Source organism: Erinaceus europaeus, chromosome 19 (assembly GCF_950295315.1).
Source record: "Erinaceus europaeus chromosome 19, mEriEur2.1, whole genome shotgun sequence".
Lineage (NCBI taxonomy): Eukaryota > Metazoa > Chordata > Mammalia > Eulipotyphla > Erinaceidae > Erinaceus > Erinaceus europaeus.
This window is the reverse complement of record NC_080180.1, coordinates 52,007,222-52,032,337: the sequence shown is the minus strand read 5'-3', so window position 1 is coordinate 52,032,337 and position 25,116 is coordinate 52,007,222. Positions and strand designations below refer to the sequence as shown.

The following is a 25,116-nucleotide window of genomic DNA, read 5'->3' as shown; positions in this document are numbered from 1 at the left end:
AAATTAATTTAAGCAAGTCCTTTAAAAATAGGCAGTTCTTTTAAAGTTTCTGTCAAAAAGTCGAAGGCTTTATCCAAGAATGTAAAATGGAACATTGAAACATCTGAGTTCATTCTAATAACACATGTATTTGTTCTCCTCTGGGAATTGGACCAGAAACCACAGTAGGGTGTAGGCACAGAATTCAACTGTACATATTCAACAATTTTTCCATTACAGAAAGAATGCAAGCTGCACTCCCACCAACTAATATTTATTTTTTGCAGTAACTGGAAAACTTTTCCACTGGATATCAAAAACATATTTGGTGGCTAACAGGCTTTAAAGTCATTTAGAGTGATTATTAGCAATATGAAATCATCTAGCTATTATAGTAAATTTCTACACTAGGAAACCCAAAGTAAAGGAAGTTTTAGGACCTATACTATGTTTAAAGATATGAAGGTATGACAATTCACTAGGCCTATATTATAAGTATAATTCCCCCTGCTCCCCACCTGCAGGGGAGTCGCTTCACAGGTGGTGAAGCAGGTTTGCAGGTATCTATCTTTTTCTCCCCCTGTCTTTCCCTCCTCTCTCCACTTCTCTCTGTCCTATCCAACAATGACGACATCAATAACAACAATAATAACTACAACATAACAGTTTTCTCTCAAAGGCATGAAATCGATTTGCTGTCTACCTACATCTCTCTATCTTCTGAGTTTTCTAAAATAAACATCATCATTGTTATAATTTATTTAGAGGTCAATTTTTTAATTTCATATGGCAAAAATTAAATAAAGATTAATAGGTTCTTGTCAAATTCATGGCCTCTGCATAACTAAAATTATATTCAAGTCACTAGACTACTTTCTGGATATGACAGACTGAGGTCAAAGTTATATGCTACAATAGGGACGGAAAACACCAGAACCATACCATGAATACAGTTTATAAGAAGAAAATTACCTATACAGTTCATAAACCCTTATTATTTCAGTGTGAAAGAAGTTAATGATCAAGTTAAATGAACGAACCAGAAGTTTCCCTAGGTGCTGGGGGGCAAGAGCAAAGAGCTTAAAATAGAGAAGATCAAAAAGTTAAAAAAAGAAAAGTTTTATTTTTAAGTAGGCTATTTTAATACAGATTAGTAAATGTGGAATTATCTAAGAATATACAAAATCTGTAAAACTGGTATCATAAATATAGAAATATTTAATTATGAATGCCAATTTAAATGAAACACAATTGACAGAATAACACAACTTGAAGCTTAAAAAAATAGTGAGATAAATTCTCAGTGGTATCTGGGGAATGTTATGCATGTAAAAAAAAAAAAAAGAAGAAGTAGAAACGCAAAGCAGAAATTGACTGAGTTTGGAGTATGGCACCAAAGTAAGAAAGCAGAAGTATACTAGAGTTTGCAGTGAGTACCTCCCTAATACTTCCTCTCCACTTTTCCAAGCTTTGGGTCCATGATTGCTCAACAATTTGTTTGGCTTTGTATGTTAACTCTCTTTTCAGTCACCAGGTTCCAGGTGTCATCAGGATGCCGGCCAGACTTCCCTGGATTGAAGACACCACCAATGTGTCCTGGAGCTCAGCTTCCCCAGAGACCCATCCTACTAGGGAAAGAGAGAGGCAGACTGGGAGTATGGACCGACCAGTCAACGCCCATGTTCAGCGAGGAAGCAATTACAGAAGCCAGACCTTCTACCTTCTGCAACCCTCAATGACCCTGGGTCCATGCTCCCAGAGGGATAGAGAATGGGAAAGCTATCGGGGAGGGGGTGGGATATGGAGATTGGGCGGTGGGAATTGTGTGTACCCCTCCTACCCTATGGTTTTGTTAATTAATCCTTTCTTAAATAAAAAAATAAATAAATTAAAAAATAAATAAATAAATAAAAATAACAAAAAAGGAAAAAAAAAATTCTCAGTGGTAACACTGTGCAAATAAGAATGGACATTTACCTCCTTGCTACAACCAGAGCCAGAATCACTCCTCAAACTGCTAGTGCCAGCACTGCTAGAGCTGGCTTGGCATAACAGTCTGGTCCTAAGTGAAACTTCCAATGCACAGAAGATCACCCTATGACACCAATGCCTAAGTCACCTCAGGAATGTCTCTGAGATATGCTGATTGTTCTTTGGCTATGGTCCTTTCTTTAAGAATTCCTAGCAAGAGTGTTGTTAAAATTTCGGAAGCTCTAGCCGGCCAGGCTAGCTTCACGGGCGGGTAACAGAGACGACCAGACACACGGCTGGGCAGGGAAGCTGTATTTCTTTATTCAGGAACAACGATTCATAAACTAAGACAAACTAATCACCAAACAGAACTCTGCTGTCTCTTTGCGGTGGCGCAAGCACTCTCTCTTACTCTGGAACTCAGGAACCCTCTCCAACTCTGGCACTCTCGCGGGGTTCTGGCGGGGCCAAGTGGGCCCGCGAAATTTAACTGGACTTATCCAATTCTCTTGGCGGGGGAGAACTAGAACCCAATGTAAAGCATACAACAATTCCCCCTTTTCTTTTAATTAAATGGCTACAGTATCAAGGGTGTGGGGTGAACAGAAACCTATATCGTACAGGCATTTTTATAAAAAGAAACTGGCACAAACATGGAGAAACATGCAAGCAAGTAACAAGAACCAGTGTGTTGCTAAGGGAAGGCCTGAGGGGGCCATATCTGCCTCTGTGGGCTAAACTTTATCAGCTTAAAAAAAAAAAAACCATTTCTTGCCTCTGGGGGGCATACCTGTCTCGACGGACATTTGTATGGGGGTGGGGAACGGCCTAGAGTCCCAAAGGCAGCTGGCTGCAATTTACTTACTATGAAACAAAACTTGTTATTAGCATATTTCTAATAGAGAAGGAATTTGAGACTTTTACATAGCAACAACGTCTTTTAACCTTTTGTTACACCCATTCAAGATGGAGTCAGGAAAGGAAACCTCAGGCATGAGAATAATTAGCATAGCCATTGTGCGATCTACCATTTCTAATAGAGAAGGTAATGGAGAGTTTTACATATCAACAAGTCTATTTAACCTTTTGTTTAGACCAACTTAGTTAAAATATATTGCTTGTTAAATAATTTTTACCTCAGACTTTAAATGTAGGTTAATTTTATCTTTATGAGAATTACATTGAAAACCTTTTTCATTTAACTTTGTCTAGTAAGAATTTAGCCTTAAAGTTACTGTTTACCAAACTTTAAACATACACATAAACATGGTCATTAATACACTAGGAGAGAAACCTCTGTTACTAAGACATGTCATTTCAAACACGAATTTAAATCTGTACTGTCTTAGTTGTTGGGGGGGGGGGGTTCACCATCCGGAGGTGGCTTCCCGCACAGCTTCACTTCTAGGAATTGCAGGTTGCGATCTCTGCACAAATCTCTGCGTACTCCAGCTTGTCTGCCTTCAGACCGGATAGGCGGCTGGAGATCTCGTGTGCCCAGTTTCGGCAGGGAGTCTGGGGGTCCGGGAGGCCCGGGATCGTTCCAGAATTCATAGCAAGAGGGCAGGCAGGCCAGTTTTGTAGAAGGCGTGGGCCTAGGTGCCCAGGGGTGGTGGCCATGATAGGCCGCCGCGGCCCTGCCCCATGGCCCTGCCATGTCTGCTGCCCTGCTCGCAGTGGCCGAGCAGCGAGGAGGGATCATGCATCCAGTGCCCTGCGCCACACGGTGGAGAGCCGGCTCCTGTGGGCTGGCCTGCGTGCTGGCATCGGGCTCTTGCGTGGTGGAATCGGGCTCCAGCGTGTTGGCATCGGGCTCCAGCGTGTTGGCATCGGGCTCCAGCGTGTTGGCATCGGGCTCCAGCGTGTTGGCATCGGGCTCCAGCATGCTGGGGTCGGGCTCTTGGGGCTCTTGTGTGCTGGCGTCGGCCTCCTGCGGGCTGCGGGGCTGCGGGCGCAGTGCGCGGGGTTGTCTGGGCGCAGCTGGCTGGCTGGCTGTTTAACAAGGTGGAAACAGCAGCTCCGCGCCTCGCCTCTAGCCCGCTGGCTCTTCCTGCTGGCTGTTCTGAGTTCGCCCGAGCGAGTGGAAACCAGAGTGGTCCAGAGATAAATGTTCCAGAAACAGCAAAACAGTCTCGTGAAGAAAGAGCAGAGGCCTTTGGAGATCTCTTCACAAGCAGAAGAGAAGGCCATAGTGCATAGGTAGCCAAATTGTCTTTACTTATCTGAGAGATGCGCAGGTCAGGTCCACGTGGGCGCCATTTGTTGTTAAAATTAGGCGGCTCTAGCTGGCCGGGCTAGCTTCACGGGCGGGTAACAGAGACGTGGAGACAACGGCTGGGCAGGGAAGCTGTATTTCTTTATTCAGGAACAACGATTCATAAACTAAGACAAACTAATCACCAAACAGAACTCTGTTGTCTCTTTGCGGCGGCACAAGCACTCTCTCTTACTCTGGAACTCAGGAACCCTGAAACTCTTCAACTGTGGAACTCTCTCTTACTCTGTAACTCTGGAACCCTCTCCAACTCTGGCACTCTCGCAGGGCTCCTTGGGGCGGGGCCAAGCGGGCCCGCAAAATTTAACTGGACTGATCCAATTCTCTTGGCGGGGGAGAACTAGAACCCAATGTAAAGCATACAACACAATAGAAATGAACTAAAATGAAAGTGTAGATGGATAGATGGACAGTTACACAGTCATGCTGAATGGGAGGCAGATGGAGAGACTCTGTTTTTTCCTACATCCTTACTTCCATAAAAGAAGATACATTGTTTAGTAATTCCCACTATTTGTAAGTCCTACCTATCGGAGTAGCAAATATCAATTCTGTCTTCTTGAGGAAGTGGCCGAGTACTTTACCTCATACAAAAAGTTCATCTACAGCCAAAAGTTAAAAGACCCATACAAAACTTATGAGTGAGAATTATGAATTAATTACCAAGGAATCTTGAGAAGCTGTCTTCTGTCAGTGAATATCTCATGGCTGAAAGATTTAAATCAGAGGCATTGGTGAAGGAAGAAGAAAGGTGTCTTGAAAAGAATTAGAAAATGATGTAAGACATTCACTGCTGAGATTTATTCCTAATACACGACGTGTCAAGGAACATATGCAAATAAATGTTTGGAAATTCATGGGTCTGACTATGTTTCATGTTGTTTTAGGAGACCGTACATTAAAGAGGCTCCCCCCTCTTTTGTTTGTGGGAGAGGACAAACCAATAAAAAGTCTATTACTCACGAAAGCATAGATCTAGTGTCACTGATCCTGAGGTGAGCAATACATCTCCCTCTTCACACAATATATTATATGGCAGGGATTTGGTTTGTACATAAATGCCTTTGAGTACTATACTGACTCCGCATTTTCAGTATATTCAAGTCACTCTAACCTATATGGAAATAAATCCTAGAATCAAGGTTATACAGTCTGGAACAGTCCTAAAGCCAGTGCCAGTTTACTAAGTGTGTCACTTTCATGTCTCAATTATAATACTTTCTGGCATCATCATTACTTCTTCTAATGACAATATTATCTTGTGGGGTTAAAAGAAAAAGAAATCTCTTTAAACTCAATTTAAGTAGAAAGGTTTTTATTATGAACTGATAATGGTAACTCTAGAATTCCCACAAGCTGATTCTCACACAGCCCTGGGAAGCTAGGTGGTTTCTTACACAAGCTTCCAATCTTCCTCACTTTCTCTCTAAAACCACATCATGTCCGCTTCTTGAACTTTCCATGGTGGCTCATCAACATACCTGGCCAGCATACACCAGTGTATGTTTCATCAAGTCCAAATCTAAACTAAACTCCAAGCTCCAGAAACCATGGATTTTAAGTGTTTTTTTTCTTGAAACTCCCAAGAGAGAGAACTTTAACACCACAATGTAACTTTAGAAGTGCAGCAGATATGGCAAAATGGAGTCAGAGTATGTGGAAATTTGGTGTCTTTCCTTTACCTGGAAGAAGGAAGCAGCACAGGCTGGTTGTACCATGACTAATATAAGTTGTGCTGCACCACCACCCTACTATTCAAAACTAAAAAAGTAAACCAAACACTGGACAATAGATCATCTACAGGGGAAGTTTCCAACTGCTAAAAGCTTTGAAATCTAAGACCAACAGAAATGTTCTCTCAGTGTCTATTGTACTTTTACTACTAGCTATTTTACATCTGAGTGAATCATCGTTTCCCTCTTTGAGGAACTGAACAAAGAAGAGAGGGCCAAATCTTTTATCTTTTAACAGTCAAGGCTACTATCTTCTACTATATTAGAAGCTTTTGGAACCACTCAACAGCTTCTGACAATCCCAGACTCTATCTGTCCACTGACTCATGAAAAGGTAATGTGACTTGTGTCAGAGCAGATATCACCCAGATCTGTATTCATGAGGACATTTATGTTCCTGTCATGACTAGACACCCTAGCTCCAATGGAGAATCCTTTAGAATCATGTATAGTACACCTGTCCAGTTACATATGACAAAAGTGAACAGGTCTTTCAGAAAGAAATTCCAAGTTGTAGACACTTGAAGAGCTCTAACCTTGAAAAACAGAGATAAAGTGAAACTCATTCCCAGATGAGTTTAATCTATGGTGATCTTTTGTGTGTCAACTAGGTTAGGCTACAGTCCCCAATTACTCAGCCAAACGCTAATTTGCAGGTTGCTATGAAGGTGTTGTCTACTTGTGACTAGTTCATGATCAGGCTAAGGAGAGAGCATAATGGTTATGCAAACAGTTTTCATGCCTGAGGCTCCCAGGATCAATCCCCAGCATCACAATAAATCAGAGCTCATCAGTGCTCTAGTAAAAACATAAAATAAAGTTCATGATCAGTTGACTTTAAGTATGGAAGACTTTCCGAGATAATCTGGGCAGATCTGATTTATGTGATGGAAGGCCGAAGCAAAATTCAAGTCTCCCTGAAGAAGAACCCTTTTTGTGGACAACAGCTTCAGTTTACAGATGAAAGTTCCAGCCTGAATAAGGGCAAGAGACTGGCATACTTTAACGATGACTCTTTAGTCACTATCAAGCCATTCCACCAGCTGGGGCCCTAATCATGGAATCCTGAGATTCCCAAACAGACCTGATGGGCCTAGAACCTGAATAAATCCCTCTCTCCATTGTTACCGGTCAATTCTATCTGGAACAACAAAATAGACGCCTTTGTGGGCTCCCATAGGACTTTGCCCTCAACTTGGATCAACAATGGTAGAGAATGTTCCATCCTCTGAAGGGAGGCTGGACAACATACTCTATACTACACCTGAGGAAGATGGGTCAATACTAGGGCAGCATGACCACAGAATGTTAGCTCAGATCTAGAGGGATGCAGAGGTCACATAGGCTCCTAAGCTAATTATGGGCCCCAGATCATATCAAATTGATGGGGTTTACAGTCAACAATATTTATACCGCTTTCCCATATTGGGGAGCTACTCTCTTCCCTGATCCAGCTTTCTGGTCCCTTTCCCAGCCATGATATCATCTCCCCAGACAATAACTTGGATCCACCTGCATATCATATTTCAGGCTCAGGCAAAAAAAACAAGCAACAACAACAACAAAAAACCACCCAAAAAACACTAGTATAGCTACAGGCCCTTTGAAATACAACTAAAATATGCCTACTAGCTATCTACAAAATGGAGGAGCCCCCAACACTTCATCTGCACTATTCCAGCCTTTAGGTCCATGATTGTTCAACAATTTGTTTGGCTTTGTATGTTAACTCTCTTTTCAGCCACCAGGTTCCAGATGCTAGCAGGATGCTGACCAGACTTCCCTGGACAGACAACCCCACCAATGTGCCTTGGAGCTCCGCTTCCCCAGAGCCCTTCCCCACTAAGGAAAGAGAAAGACAAGCTGGTAGTATGGATCAACCTGTCAACGTCCATGTTTAGCGGGGAAGCAATTGCAAAAGCCAGACTTTCAACCTTCTGCATCCCACAATGCTCTTGGGTCCATACTCCCAGAGAGTTAAAGAATAGGATGGCTATCAGGGGAGGGGATGGGATACGGAGAGCTGGTGGTGGGAAATTGTGTGGATTTGTGCCCCTTTTATCCTATGGTTTTTTCAATGTTTCCTTTTTATAATTAAAAAAAAGAAAAAAAGAAAGACAGTTCCAGCCTGACCTTCCAGGTCAATTGCTTGGTGAATTTCCAACTTGCCTAGCTAGCCTTGACAAATGCGTAAATCAATTACCTACAATAAAATCTTTTAATATACAGCTCTTACTGGTTCTGCTCTGGTTGAACCGTAAGTGTATAGCAAGTAACAATCATCATAATTACCCTAACACACAGCAACTACTATTAGCCCCATTCACACATGAGGTACAGAAAGATGAAGAAACTTGCCTGAGTGAACCCAGAAAATGGATTCTAATTGAGATAGCCTGACTGTTCAGATCCAAGTACTTTATCTTCTATTCCAGATCACTCTGGAGGATTTTACCAATCTAAGCAGAGGCTAAATAGATGAAGAATCATCAATATTTTAATGTTTATCTTTTTATTTATTTATAATAAAAATATATTACCTGATAGGGAACATTAATAACTTACAGTAGCATTTATGGAAATGAAGATATTCACGAGATAATGCTAAATGAAAATAACTTAAAAGTATATTCATAAGCATTTATATTAAAATTACACTATGTTTTCAAAAAGAAAAAAAGCCAGGACAAAATAGTTCACTTCAACAATGCACTGCTTTCTCATGTATGTCACCCAGAGTGAGCCCAGCCCTCATCACACTGAAGCTTCAGTGCTGTGGTCTCGGTGTCTCTCTCTCTCTCTCTCTCTCTCTCCTCCTTCTCTCTACTTTAAAAAGTCAGAAACTTAATACATTAAAGTCGGTACAGGGGAAGCTTCAAGATTGGCAGAGTAGGGAGTTGGGCAGTAGTGCAGCATGCTAAGTGCACGTGGTGCAAAGCACAAGGACTGGTGTGAGGATCCCAGTTCGAGCCCCCAGCTCCCCACACCAGGGAATTGCTTCACAGGCAGTGAAGCAGGTCTACAGGTGTCTATCTTTCTCTACCCCTCTCTGTCTTCCCCTCCTCTATCTATTTCTCTCTGTCTTATCCAACAACGACGACATCAATAACAACAACAATAATAACTACAAGGGCAACAAAAAGGAAATAAGTAAATATTAAAAAATAAAAGATCGGCAGAGTAGTGCTGTGGAGTCTCTCCTCTCCGCCTCTTTCCTCTGTCTCTGCCCTTCTATTAAAAAAAGAGTCCACTAGTAGTGGTGGATTCATGCTCATGCAAGCACAAAGCCTCAGTGAAAACCCTGAGAGAAAAGTAAACAAAATCTCCAACACTGAAACTGCATTTTTGGGACCAGAACAGACTTCTGGTTTGAGAATAGTTTCATGTATCAGGACAAGATTAAATTTTGATAAACAATTTTTTTTTAATGAGAGAGAGAGCAAAAGACACCAGAGCATCAAAGTTTCCTTCAATGAAGTGGGTGGCTGGGCTTGAACTTGGGTCACCTTCATGGCAAAGAAGTGTACTATGTAAGTGAGACATTATAGTGGTTCTACAACAGTTTACTATTAAGGAAGTGACCAGACTTTGAATGGTTGTTTAGCAAGTCTTTGCTTTCTTTTTTCTTTCTTTTTTTACCAAAGCACTGCTCAGCTCTGGCTTATGGTGGTACAAGGGCTTGAACCTGAGAGTTTGTTTGCATAACCATTATGCTATCTACCTCTGCCCGCAAGTCTTTCTACTTTACAGTTCTTCCAAGTACTACTACAGTTTGTGACTTATAATCTAAACAGTACATTTGAAAATGTGATATGTGCTAAAAGTGAGGGGAACATTTAAATAAAAATTAAAGTCTGATAAAACAACGATATTTATTAGTTGGAGTAAAACTATAATCTGTAAACAAACTGAGATACACGAGATTATATACATAGTGCCCTCAACTTAAGTTTTTTTTTTTTTAAGATTTTATTTATTCATTCATGAGAAATGATAGGAGAGAGAGGAAGAACCAGACATCACTCTGGTACATGTGCTGCCAGGGACTGAATTTAGGACTTCATGCTTGAGAGTCCAATGGCTTATCCACTGCTCCACCTCCCAGACCACTCAACTTAAGTTTTTATAAAAGTATTTTATCTACTGGATAGAGACAAAGAGAAACTGAAATGGGAGGGAGAGACAGAAAGGGAGACAGCTGCTTTAGAAGTTTCTCCCCTGCAGGTGGGAACTGAGGGCTTGAACCTGGGTCCTTGTGCATGGTAACAAGTGTGCTACACTGGGTCTGCCACCACTTAGCCTCCTCAACCAAAGTTTAATACGTAAATTCTAGAACTGTTCAAAAAACAGCTTCTAAAGTTTAAAATAAAAAAAGAAGAGGAGAAAGAGGAGAAAAAGAGGAAAGAGGAGGAGAGGAGGAGAGGGAGAAGAAGACAAGGACAACGATGACGCCTAATATAAAATATAACCCAAGGTGGGAAACAGAGTAATGGTTCTGCAAAAGACTTTCATGCCTATCATCCCAAGATCCCAGGTTCAATCCCCGGCACCATTACAAGCCAGAGCTGAGCAGTGTTCTGGTCTTTCTGCTTATTAAAATAAAACAAGTAAAATATAGCCTAAGGGAAAGAGAAGAAACCATTATGATGAAAAAAAACAAGATGATTAGGAGTCCCGGGTCCTCCCTAGATTGCTGAGAAATGGGTGGCCATGTGAACCCATCTTTTGAAAAAGTAATAAGTACAGGTCCAGCTGCTGTCCCACAGTTAACTGTCTGCTGATAGTTTAATTTGAACAACTTCAGAGAAGCCTCCACAGTAAGTACTATGGCAGTGGTAGGCCAGCTGATAAAACTTTTCAATTACCCTACCGATACACCATATAAATGCTCCATTTTCATTCCCACCACACTAGGGAAAAATGCTAATGTCCCATTTCTTAAATCTACAATAAAATTCATGATTTATATGTATATTATCAGTAGAATGATATCAGATGCTAATAATTTTTTCATATCTCTCATTGCAAAAGAATTCCCCTCCCCACAAAACCTGTTTACACTTTTAATTTTTCATCTTGTTTATAGCATTACAGATGCTACAGCAAAATAATGTTTCTCTTATAGCATAAGAAACATAATGCCAGGAAGTAATTACATAGGAGCTATAGTTTATAGAGGTATAGAAATCGACAGCAGATGGACAGGGAAATGCTACCGAATTATAGTAGTTAAACAAAGCCCAGCAGAGCATGACATTTTAATAAACAAATTTAAAAAGGAGAAATGCTGAAAACAAGTTACATCTTTTGCTTTTAGCTAATCTATTTAAACTATAATGAGATGATGGCAAAGCTTCAAGATAAAATCCTCAGCAACTATATCTGATCAACAAAGGAAACCAATGCACTGAACCAAGGCTCTTTTAAATTCTTAATGATAGAATGGTTATTCCAAGTTTAAACGTCATCAACTATTAATTCTGAGTATACTGAACTATGTGCCACATTTATACCGCATGCTGAGTTTGAGTCCCTCCCTGTCTGAGGTGATATTTCAGGATACATTGTGGTGAAGAGGGTTGAAAATGGTCCTACTGAGCCTGGAATGGCACCAAACTACCACTCTGAAGCTGAGATTTTTTTTTTTTTTTGGGGGGGGTAAAGATTATAACAAAGATTATAAAAATTTAAAACTTAAAATAATTATGAGTGAGGATAGTTCACTAGATATGAGAAAAAAACTATCTTGGAAGAAACAACAGAGCTTATCTTACACACATATAGATAGTAGTAGGAATAAAAAGATATTTACTGTAGGGATTCGGGCAGTAGCGCAGCGGGTTAAGCACAAGGACTGGCATAAGGATCCCTGTTCGAGCCCCCGACTCCCCACTTGCAGGGGTGAAGCAGGTCTGCAGGTGTCTGTCTTTCTCTCCCCCTCCTCTCTCCATTTCTCTCTGTCCTACCTAACAATGATGACATCAACTATAACAACAATAAAAAACGAGGGCAACAAAAGGAAAAATTAATTAAAAAAATTAAAATAAAAAAATATTTACTGTAGCATCACTTCCATTATACAATGTTAACAACTCAAATGCTATAGCTGGCACCACTTAACTCCATGTATAAGTTTAAAGTGGAAACAGATGAAAGATCGATTTTCCCAAGATGTTCAAAATATATCTTCCCAAAATATGTCACTTTGGCATGTGAATTCTTTTGAGCTGTGGTAAATGAGAAATTATACATTCGGGAAGAACTTTTACCACTCCCTTAACTACTTAGAAGAATGAAACTAGGGATGAAGGTATTGCCTAGAAGTAGGGCTTTTACAAACAAACAAAAAATCTGCCCTCACCTTCCACTCTTTATATTTCAGACAGAAAGATAGAGATACAGGAAGAGAAAGGGAAGGACACCACAGAACTAGAACTTCTTCAGGTATCATGCCTCCCAGCCCCTGTGGTGCAGCACTTGAACCCAGAATATGTGTATGGCAAGGCACACCCAACCAGCTGAGCTATCTGTTAGTCCAGAAGTAACCTATCTTTATGGCAGGGCAGACACTTAATTACTGAGCCTTTGATCTTTGTTATGAGCTACCCTTTCATCATCATGAAAGTCCCACCTCTCTCTCCTAGATGCCTCAGGACTTTAACATATTCCTTAACTCAGGACACAGATACCTCCACCCCTAGCCCCCAACAATTGGATTTAGAGTCTACATGGACACTCTAATATGTATGCAATTAAAGTTGTTCTTTTTTCCTACTAGTCTGTCTTGTATTAATTTGATTGTTTGACCAGCCTGAAAATAACCCTTACGAGGGAATTTTTCCTTATTCTCTGACACTGATATGATGAAGATTTTTGAAATATTAGTAGAAAAGGCATTGGTGAGTGTGTCTTCCTATTTATTCTAACTATTCTTTGGCTATCTACTAGACATACCTATGTATAGAAAGTATATGCTAGAGCACACATCATCTCATCAGAGTCTTAATAACAGTGGTTACAGAATACAGTCAAGACACCATACTCAGTGAGTTACCTGTATAATTCTTTAAAAAAATATTTATTAACTTATTCCCTTTTGCTGCCATTGTTTTATTGTTGTGATTATTATTGTTGTTGTTATTGATACTGTCATTGTTGGATAGGACAGAGGGAAATGGAGAGAGGGGGGAAGACAGAGAAGGGGTTAAGAAAGACATCTGCAGACGTGCTTCACTGCTTGTGAAGCGACTCCCCTGCAGGTGGGTAGTGGGGGCTCAACCCAGGATCCTTAGGCAGGTCTTTGCACTTTGCACCACCTGTGCTTAACCCACTGCACTACCTTCCGACTCCTACTTTGTATAATTCTTAAGTGACAAAAAGATTTTAAAAAAACATACAGAGCAATAAACAGTGCTGTCTAGAAGGAAGATTATGAGTAGAGGTAAAATGGGAACAGTACTCAATCACTTTTTTCTTTTTCATTACCCTTTAAAATGAGCTATTTAATTTTGTATTTAGAAAAGAAGCCAGAGCACCACTGTAATACACAAAGTGCCAGGGATCAAACCAGGAGTCTTAAGAATGCAAATACTGCATTCTACTGGCTGAGCTATTTGCAGTCACCCACTGATCCCCCCTCCTGCAACATTGCTTATTGTTTCTCTTTATTTTTCTGTTAAAAAATTAAAAAACAAAGAAAATTTCATTAATTTTATGCTCATCTCCTATAAGGAGACACTGGTGTTTTATGACTCAAGGTCTTTTTGAACTTCTTTATTTCAAATTGTGAACAATTTCAGAACTTTAAAAGAACTGTAGATAATATTACAAAGAACACTATTTAGGTTACAAAATTAAGCAGTGTAGACTGAAATGCCCTGTGGGACCTTCCCTGATCAGACCTTTGACAGTCATTGTCATTTCCATGCATCTTTCTAGGGGTTTTAAAAAAATATTTATTCCCTTTTGTTGCCCTGTTGTTTTGTTGTTGTAGTTGTTGATGTCATCGTTGTTGGATAGGACAGAGAGAAATGGAGAGAGATGGGGAAGATAGAGAGGGGGGAGAGAAAGACAGACACCAGCAGACCTGCTTCACCACTTGTTAAGCTACTCCCCTTAAGGTGGGGAGTCCTCACAGCTCCAACCGGGATCCTTACGCCAGTCCTAGCGCTTTGCGCTACCTCCCAACTTCCTAGATTGTATATATTCCAAGGTAATTTTTTTTACTGAATTGTTTGCTTTTTTTGAAAATTTATATTGGGTATAACTTTGAGGAATACTTCTAGGGGGCCAAGCAGTAGTGTAACGGGTTAAGTGCACATGACACGAAGTGCAAGGACTGGCGTAAGGATCCTAGTGGGGGGGGGAGCCACTTCATAAGCGGTGAAGGTCTACAGGTGTCTTTCTCTCCCCCTCTGTTTTCCCCTCCTTTGTTGATTTCTCTCTGTCCTATCCAACAATAATAATAAAAACAAGGGCAATAAAATGGAAAAATGTCCTCCTGGAGCAGTGGATTCATAGTGCTGGCACTGAGCCCCAGCAATAATCCTGGAGGCAAAAAAAAAAATAAAACAACCCTGCTAACCCAGGCAAGACTGAGGTCCTGCGATATTCCAGCGTTTAGGCTCATGATTAGTCAACAATTTGTTCCGCTTTATATCTTAACTCTTTTTCAGCCACCAGGTTCCAGATGCTACCATGATGCCAACCGGACTTCCCTGGGCATACAACCACACCAGTATGTCTGGAGCCCTCCTTCCCCAGAGCCCTGACTCACTAGGGAAAGAGGGAGACAGGCTGGGAGTATGGGCCCACCTGTCAACGCCCATGTTCAGTGGGAAAACAATTACGGAAGCCAGACCTTCCACCTTCTGCACCCCATAATGACCCTGGGTCCATACTCCCAGAGGGATAAAGAATAGGAAAGCTATCAGGAGAGGGGATGGGATACAAAGTTCTGGTGGTGGGAAGTGAGTGGAATTGTAGCCCTCTTCTTCTATGATTTTGTCAGTGTTTCCATTTTATAAATAAAAAAAAATAATAATTCAGATGTCTTTGATTTCCATATTGTTCAGTTAGAAAAAAAAATTCCAGCATCAAAACAAACTTTTAAAAAAGTGATCTTTATTTATTTGGATAGAGACAGCCAGAAATTGAGAGGGAAGGGGGTGATAGAGAGGGAGAGAGACAGAGAGACACCTGCAGCCCTGCTTCACCACTCGTGAAGCTTTCCCTCTGCAGGGGGGGATCGGGGGCTTGAACCTGGGTCCTTGCACACTGTAACATGTGCACTCAGCCAGGTGCACCACCACCCAGGACCTCCAATTTTTTTTTTTTTTAAAGTCTGCAGTAAGTCTCTTGAAAATACTTAAAAAAAATTTTTTTTAATTTAGTTTTCCCTTTTGTTGTCTTTGTTTATCATCGTTGTTATTATTGTTGTCGTTGTTGTTGGATAGGACAGAGAGAAATGGAAAGAGGAGGGGTAGACAGAGAGGGGGTGAGGAAGATAGATACCTGCAGACCTGCTTCAACGCCTGTGAAGTGAACCTGTGAAGTGAACCCAGGGGCCCAAACCGGCATCCTTATGCCAGTCCTTGTGCTTTGCACCATGTGCGCTTGACCCGCTATGCCACCACCTGGCTCCCCTCTTAAAAATACTTTTAGCTTGGTGACTTAGTGTTAGTTTGCACCTACTAAGATTTGCCTTTTTTCTTGACAAGAGTTAATTAAGCTTTCCTTCTTCTCTCCGCACAAAATAATAGGCAGTCATTCCTGATTTATTCACTCTCACTGTGAAAGCTATAAGAATGTGTTTGGCCACGTGAAAAAACAAACAAAACAAGTGCATTTCTCTTATCATAGCAGAGCTCTGAGCCCATCATCCTTGTTGCTGAGGAGAACCAATAAATATACCAAAAAGTAAGCAATTTTTTGGTTCGTATTTTTTCCTTTCTGCTCTACTGATGCAGCAGTAATCTGCTTGACACACTGCTGCCTGGTGAGGTAGCCTTCAACTAAGGATGGCTAGGGAAGAGCAGGTCACCAACAGGCTCAGCAGACATGCTGGACAAAAGACAGTGGCTTTTCCCAGAAAAACATCTGAGAGGGCACAACTCACTACTGTTGTAACAGACATACTCTATAACAGCTGTGGGTGAGCTTTTGAGAATCAGGTTTTTCTAAATTGGCAAGGGGGGAAAAATCTGGCATTTTCCTTCACTCTTTGGACTGTACTTAACATTTATCCAACAATTTTCTTTAGTTAGTACTTACTGTGAACCAGGTGTTATACTAAGTGGTAACTAGAGTTACCAAGCATAGTTCTTGAGAACCTAACAGTATAAATTAAGACATTAAGGGATATTAACCTTTCTGAATCACTCAGGAGAACCGAATAGCATTGCCTGAAGTAGAAATGTGAAGATGTGAATCCTGATTTCAGTATAATTAGGCTCAGAGATTGGGAGTGCAAGCACAAAGCAATGAGTGCTCTATGAGGTTATACACATTTTTTTCTTGTATCCTAATATATCTTGAGCCCAGAATAGAGCCTCTTTATAAATACTTACTGGCTAGTGAGTGAGCAAGGAGCTGGAGAAACATCTAGAATAACTTATTTTCTATTTTCTTTTCTTTTCTTTTTAACCAGAGCACTACTCAGCTCTGGTTTATGGCAGTGTAGGTGATTGAACCTAGGACTTCAGAGCCTCAGGCATGTGAGTGTGTTTACATAACCATTATGCTATCTACCCCTGCCCTCTATTATATTTTCTTTTTTTTTTTACATTGAGTGAGAACTTTTGTCTCTTGATAGTTTTTTTTTAAATTTTTATTTTATTTCTTTATTGGGGAATTAATGTTTTACATTCGACAGTAAATACAATAGTTTGTACATGAATAACATTCCCCAGATTCCCATATAACAATACAACCCCCACTAGGTCCATTGTCATCCTTCTTGGACCTGTATTCTCCCCACCCCAGAGTCTTTTACTTTGGTGCAATATGCTAACTCCATTTCAGGTTCTACTTCTGTTTTCTTTTCTATCTTGTTTTCCAACTTCTGCCTGAGAGTGAGAACATCCCATGTTCATCCTTCTGTTTCTGATTTATTTCACTTAACATGAATTTTTCAAGGTCCATCCAAGATCGGCTGAAAACGGTGAAGTCACCATTTTTTTATAGCTGAGTAGTATTCCATTGTGTATATATAAGACAACTTGCTCAGCTACTCATCTGTTGTTGGATACCTGGGTTGCTTCCAGGTTTTGGCTATTACAAATGGTGCTAAGACCATATGTGTACACAGATCTTTTTGGATGGATGTTGGGCTCCTTAGGATATATCCCCAGGAGAGGAATTGCAGGGTCATAGGGTAGGTCCATTTCTAGCCTTCTGAGAGTTCTCCAGACTGTTCTCCACAGAGGTTGGACCAATTGACATTCCCACCAGCAGTGTAGGAGGGTTCCGTTGACTCCACACCCTCTCCAGCATTTGCTGCTGTTACCTTTTCTGATGTATGACATTCTCACAGGAGTGAAGGGGTATCTTGTTGTTGTCTTTATTTGCATTTCTCTGACAATCAGAGACTTGGAGCATTTTTTCATGTGTTTCTCGGCCTTTTGGATCTCTTCTGTGGCGAATATTCTGTCCATGTCCTCCCCCCATTTTTGGATGGGGTTATTTGTTGTCTTGTTGTTGAGTTTGGCAAGCTCTTTATGTATGTTGGTTATTAAACTCTTGTCTGATGTATGGCATGTAAAGATCTTCTCCCATTCTGTGAGGGGTCTCTTGGTTTGGGTAGTGGTTTCTTTTGCTGTGAAGAAGCTTTTTTAATTTGATGTAGTCCCATAGGTTTATGCTTGTCTTAGTCTTCTTTGTAACTGGATTAGTTTCATTGAAGATGTCTTTAAAATGTATGCGGAAAAGAGTTCTGCCAATATTTTCCTCTAAGATCTGATAGTTTCTGGTCTATCATCCAAGTCCTTGATCCACTTGGAATTTACTTTTGTATTTGGTGAAATACAGTGGTTCAGTTTCATTCTTCTGCATGTTTCAACCCATTGTTTCCAACACCATTTGTTGAAGAGACTCTGCTTTGCCCATTTAATAGTCTGGGCCCCTTTGTCAAAGATTAGATGTCCATAGGTGTGGGGGCTCACTTCTGGGCTCTCAATTCTATTTTACTGGTCAGTGTGTCTATTCATGTTCCAGTACCAAGCAGTTTTGATAACAATGGCCCTATGATATAATTTGAGATCTGGGAGTGTGCCTCCAGTTCTGTTCTTTTTTCTCAAGACTGTTTTGGCAATTCTAGGTTTTTCTGGTTCCAGATAAACATTTGTGTAGCATTTGTTCTATTCTCCTAAAAAATGTGCTTGGGATCTTGATAGGGATAGCATAAAATTTGTAGATGGCTTTGGGTAGTATATTCATTTTGATAATGTTAACTCTTCCAACCTATGAGCATGGAATATCTTTCCACTTCTTTGTGTCTTTTTCAATTTTCTTGAGTAATGACTCATAATTTTCAGTATACAAGTCTTTCACTTCTTTGGTTAGGTTTACTCCTAGATATTTTATTGTTTTAGTTGCTATAGTAAAAGGAATTGATTTCTGGATTTCAATTTCTTCTAACTTAGTGTTTGCATAGAGGAATGCCACTGATTTTTCAATGTTAATTTTGTAGCCTGACACCGTACTGTCTTGCCTGATGATTTCCAAAAGCTTCTTGCTGGATTCCTTAGGTTTTTCTGTGTATATTATCATGTCATCTGCAAATAGGGAGAGTTTGATTTCTTCTCTTCCAATCTGTATGCCTTTAATTCCTTGCTCCTGCCTGATGGCTATAGCAAGAACTTCTAACACTGTGTCGAATAGTAATGGTGATAGTGGGCAGCCCTGTCTAGTACCTGATTTGAGTGGAAATGCTTCCAGTTTTTCACCATTGAATATGAGGTTGGCTGTAGGTTTGCTATATATAGACTCCACTATCTTCAGGAATTTTCCATCTATTCCCATTTTTTGTAGTGTTTTGATCATAAAGGGATGTTGTATTTTGTCAAAGGCTTTCTCTGCATCTATTGATATGACCATGTGGTTTTTGGTCTTGCTTTTGTTGATGTGGTGGATCACATTGATTGATTTACCTATATTAAACCAACCTTGCATGCCTGGGATAAACCCCACTTGGTCATGATGAACAATCTTTTTGATATACTGCTGTATCCGGTTGGCTAGAATTTTGTTCAATATTTTCGCATCTATGTTCATCAGAGATATTGGTCTGTAGTTTTCTTTTTTGGTTGTGTCCCTGTCTGCTTTTGGTATCAGAGTGATGTTGGCTTCATAGAAGCTGGCAGGGAGTACTCCAGTATCTTCAATCTTCTGGAAGACTTCTAAAAGTAGAGGTATTAGTTCTTCTTTGAAGGTTTTGTAGAATTCATTTGTAAAACCATCTGGTCCAGGACTTTTGTTTTTGGGAAGATTTTTGATAACTGTTTCAATTTCATTAGCTGTGATGGGCCTGTTCATGTTATCCACTTCCTCTCTATTATATTTTCAACAGTAGTTTGTCCCGTTCGGTCTATGGGTTTTTTGTTTGTTTACCAGAGCACTGCTGTGCTCTAGCTTGTGGTAGTGCAGGGGTTGAACCTAGGACTTTGGATCCTCAGGCACTAGAATCTCTTTTGCATAACCATTATGCTATCTACCTCCACCCTGCCAGTTCATCTTTGGTAATGTTGCCTCTAAGTGGCCCATTCTATTTCTGACTAGTTATACCAGGAAATCCATCCTCATCATACATTCACTTTGGTGCTCTACCCTTTGACCCTCCCCCCCAGGGTATACAGAATGGTTCCCCTCACTGCTGCAACTTGATTTTGAAATTTCAAATCTATACAGAAATGTTGGAGGAGCTGTACAACGAACACTTACATGTTTTGTTTTGCTTCTTAATGCTTTATATTAAGAAAAACTTTAAAATTTTTAAAAATGTTTTTATTATCTTTCTTTATTGGATAGAGACAGCCAGAAATCAAGAGAGATGAGGGCGATAGAGAGGAAAAGAGACAGAGACATCTGCAGCTCTGCTTCACCACTCACAAAGTTTCCTCCCTACAGGTAGGGACGAGGGGGTGGGGGAGTGTGGTGGGGGGGTGGGGGTTGGGGCTAGAACTCAGGTCCTTGTAGATTGTAATACATGCACTCAACCAGATATATATGGCACTACCTGGCCCCTTAAATTTTCTATAATGAACGAATGCTAGCTTTATAATTAAGAAAAATGCAACACATGTTTATTCACACAAATGACAATTAAGTAAGGGAGTGCAGAGTTTGGGATATAGCTCAGTAGCAGAGAAAGAATGTGTTGCCCATGGATAAGATCCTGGGTTTGCTCTGCCGAAGATCAAGAAAGACAGAAAGGAGGAAGGAAGAAAGAAAAAGGGAAAAAGGAAGGAAATGGAAGTAAAAATAACATTTGATAAAAATTCATCTATGATTGATAGGAATTCTCAAAATATGTCTTTCAGGTAGTCAATTTTTACAAAGAATTTTTGGTTCAGACAATGAACAGTAGTAACTCCTTTGTGAATTTTTCTTTGAAGATCATGGCTCCCAAACAGTATGTTAAAAGGAGGTTGATATGTAAGTATTAAGTACTATAAATTCATACCTTGAAGAACGATGCTCTGGTTTATTCCGTTCGTTGCGATCTGCAAAGACAGAAAAATGTTACATGTTAAAATGCTGTTTAAAAGCTCTGGAAAAGAAATCCATAACTTTCAGTTGTCTTAACATTGGATTTTTACTAAGAAAGCACTGCTTGAAGGCTGCTGTTGCTGTGTACAAGTCCTGTATAAGGCTCTCCATCAAAGTTTGAGATGAGGGGGTAGAAAGGATATAAAGGACAGACAAAGTTTTATTGTTTATGAAAATCACCTACTTGAAAAACATGTCATTATATGTATTATTCCATTTTCAAAGATCTTTACTGTTTAAAACACTTTGCTAAAACCAAAACAAATCTAGCTAAGGAAACTGAAAAACCACAAATTACTCAGCTCAAAAAAATCATTCCATGAATCATGGTTGGCAGAAGCTTCTAACAAGAAGGGGTGGGGAGAAATGAACAGTCAGCTAGCTACAGCAACATCTGCAAATACACTAAGACCAGCATAGCCTCATCCTTAACTCTCTCTCACCCAGAACATTTCAGAAGTTGAATTTTAATGTTCCAAAGATAATTAGGTCAAATGTGCTAAAGAGCATTAGCTGTCAGCCAGAAGCAATTATGTATCCCCCAAACCCCAAGGATATTTGACACTGGAGAGACATTTTTGGTTATCATACTTGGGGAGGAGACAACTATTGGCATCTACTGTGTAGAAACCAGAGATGCTGCTAAATATCTGACAATATATCTTACAACAAAATATTGTCTTGCCTAGAATGTCAACAATACTGAAGTTGAGAGCCCTTGCATCAGGGTAAGAGAGAAGAGGGTGGGAGCTTGAAGTCTTCTAAAACGTCTCTTATGGACTTCTGTAAAATGCTGTTAATCAGTCTGAAAACTGTCACATAGAGGAAACACACACACACACACAAACCCTGACAGTGACCCCCCCCACCCCTAATGATTTTTGTTACTATGTGCTAAAATACAGATAAAAGGCTTCATTGTTATGGAAATACTAACTACAGAAAGCAATGTGTAAGTCATAATAAAATCCTACGCAGTAACACTTTTTTTAAAGTCATATACAATGTTATCAAAATAGAGCTTTTGAAGAATGTAATGGTAAAACAAAGATAAAACCAAAATTCTTTTTCTCCTTTACTGTTGGCAGAAGAACTTCTAGAGATAATTAAGGAAGAAAAGAAGTACGACAGTCAAATATATGTACCAACTTGTTCTGAATGGATTCATAATAAAAAATTAAATAGATAATAGATTACACAGGAAGACACCACTCCCTGAAAAGAGTAAGAAGAAAGTCAGAGTAAAATGTGCTTATTTAGATCTAATGCTTTCCGAAATGCACAACATTGAACTGTTTCTGGTTTCGACTTTTCTTTAGTGACTCAGTGTAACTATCACTTTAAAAACTTTTGCTTTAGTTTAACTTGATTTTATCCTTCCCTTAAATAAAAATAAGATTTTTTCCCACTTCCTGAGCACCAGAAACTTTAAGTCATAGCAATATAGCATATAATCTTTTTTCCAATCATTCCCCTTCAGCTTTAAGCCTGCTAGTTTTGCTAACAAATGCAGAGTATTGTATCTCAAAGTATAACTAGAAACTGGATGCAAATCAGCAATCCTCACATAACAAAGCAACAACTCTTACCTGTGACTAAAGATGAGCTAGAAGTCAGCCCGTAAGGCCATTAGGTGTGGCTGGGATCCTAGTTTCCTACAGCTTATTTAGGCATATCAGAGTGAATACCCCACAAATCTTCCTAGTGTTATGACACACAGGAGGAAGGGAGAAACAGAGTCACAATGCATGTAAACAAGATTCAACATCTGAGGGCTTCCCTCTGGGGCCGGCTCTGATTGGCAGATGTACTATGACTAGTCTGCACAGCTGGAATGCTGCCACTCAGGAAGTAAATGGCTGGGAGTTCTCCTTCATTCTTGGTTCAAACAGGAAATTCTATACTCATTTTTATACTTTCTGTTCGAAGAAAACACAAATGCCTTTCCATATTACTTTCCATGTTACTTCTCTCTTGAACTAGCAGTTAAAGCCCAAGGAAATAACTTGCCAATCTGTTGGAGGATGTTTTAAATACTTCTTCTCAAATTCACTTAATGTTACTTGTGATGCATTCTCAATGTAAAACACATAATCAGTGTTTATAACATGTTATGCCTCAGATCCATATGCTTGATAATTTGAAGGTAAGGGCAATTTTTTCATCACTGACGAAAGTTCCCCTTCTCACTTCTTGACAGAAAACAAATTAAAACACATGTTCTTGATTTGATCTTGTTCTCAAAAAGTACAAATGAATCTTATATTTTGCCACACAATATCCTTTAATCTGAATATGTAAATATACAGTGTATATGTGTATGCACATATTTTTATGTATTTAATTTTAAGCAAAAAAAAAATTACCCTCATGATAGCCAAGAATATTGTGAAACTATTAAGAAATGCATTACTGAAATGCTGCAAATGCTGAATTTCTGGCGAAATAATAAATATTATTTTGATCTAAAAGCCAAGACTGAGTAAAACAAAGCACTGATGGCAGATTCAGGACCCAGATCTTGCCAACAATAATAAAACATTTGGATAAAGTCCCATTAAGAAAAATGAGAACAGATCTATAGCAATCATGGAAATGCCATCTTAACTATATACAATGCTTTGGACTTCATTAATTGCAAATCCAATACTGTCTGGCACAATTCCCCCAGTTTTTAAGAGTCTTTATATTTTTACATAATTAGAAAAGAATATACTTGCAAAAGCTTAGAAATCATATATAACTAATTACTAACCCCAAATATCATCATTTCTAAGAAAAAGGGAGCTGTTAAAAATAAGAATGAACTGGGAGTCGGGTGGTAGCGCAGTGGGTTAAGCGCAAGGACCAGCATAAGGATCCTGGTTGGAGACCCCGGGTTCCCCACCTGCAGGGGAGTCACTTCATAGGCGGTGAAGCAGTCTGCAGGTGTCTATCTTTCTCTCCCCCTCTGTCTTCCCTTCCTCTCTTCATTTCTCTCTATCCTATCCAACAACGACGGCATCAATAACAACAATTAAAAAAAAAAACAAACACAAGGGCAACAAAAAAAAAAAGGGAATAAGTATTTAAAAAAATAAGAAAGAACTTACTTTAAAATCTGCTAAGTGTTACATAATACACTAAAATTTTGATATAGATTATACACCAAAATTCTGTCGGTCCACTAAGCAAAGTTTAAGGATTTAGGACATTACAGGTCAGCAGTACATGCTCAATGTGAAGGTCTGCGTGGCCGGGTGGCTATGTAGAAGCTGGGTTTGTAGGTGTATGTCACACAGGGCAAGGGGACAGCTGCATTTCCTATCCCTACTCACCCATGTCTCCTGGTTAAGAAAACTAATTGAGGAAATGGAAAACTACCCTGAAAGCAGAGCACAGGCAGAATTGGTGCAAAGGAAATTGATAGCTTATATGTATGGAAATGTTTTGGGAGATGCAAAGGAAGCAGTGGAGGAATCTAGGCGACAACCAAAGGACTCAGAATCAGGAGAGAGGTAGGAAGTCGCCTTTAGGTCAGTGACTCTATGATTAACTCCAGATCACCCACATTTTTCTGCCACAATGACAGCTACTGGTTCTAAACAATCTGTACATAGGAGTCTACTGTTTATGTCTTTAGATGGTAATACAACTGTATAGAAACAGGCCAATTTTCAGCAGGGTCAGCCTGGGCAGATTCTACTGATAGGTAAAAGTTAGGGTCATTCTCAACCTAATAATCGGACAAAAAAATTGACTACTAAGGTAAAGCTTTATGAGTGGTAAGCAGTGTTACAGGTGTCTCTTTTTCTCTCCACTCTATCTCCCTTCCCTCTCAATTCCTATTTGTCTATATGCAATAAAGTAACATTCAAAAATTTTTTTAAAAAATTGACTACCTCTGTACTTATTGGAATCAACTGTAAGATAAGCAGGCTTTAGAGAACTGGCTTTGATTACTGAACTGGAGAAACAGTCAAATTCCATTAAGTAGGGGCTTACATTATTAATACAGGTTGGCAGTGAAAGGTGTTAAATCATTCTTTGATATTAATGGGAAGATTAGGTCTACGTGACAGACACATAACAGACCAGGAAGTCGTCTACAAGAAATATGGTATACCTTCTTTAAAGCACTGAAATCTCTCATTAGAATGAGATATATGAAGAGAAGCTGTAGCATACTTTAAGCACTACTGTCAACATTCAGTTTGGGACTACATGTAGTGTATGCTATTTTTATTATTTTTTAAAAGATTATATTTATTTATTTGTTGGATAGAAAAAGTCAGAAATTGAGAGAGTAAGGGAGATAGAGGGGGAAAGAGACAGAGAGACATCTGCAGCCTTGCTTCACCACTCGCAAAGCTTTCCCCCTGCAGGTGGGGACAGGGGCTCGAACCCGGCCCT

General features: G+C 39.7%; 1 protein-coding gene across 6 annotated transcripts in view; it reads right to left on the bottom strand.

Moving 5' to 3' along the window:
• Positions 1-25,116, bottom strand: part of SH3D19 (SH3 domain containing 19) — a 217,774-nt gene that overhangs the window by 101,039 nt on the left and 91,619 nt on the right. For 2 of the 6 annotated variants that reach the window (XM_060178964.1, XM_060178965.1), the window contains exons 2-3: positions 20,639-20,678; positions 4,889-4,933 (exon numbers count right to left, since the gene is read on the bottom strand). In XM_060178964.1, coding sequence (XP_060034947.1) covers positions 4,889-4,933; positions 20,639-20,678 — 85 coding nt within the window. Of the gene's footprint in view, positions 1-4,888; positions 4,934-20,638; positions 20,679-22,313; positions 22,470-25,116 lie in introns of those variants that run through there. The other 4 variants (XM_060178966.1, XM_060178969.1, XM_060178968.1 and 1 more) reach the window with 3 other exon arrangements.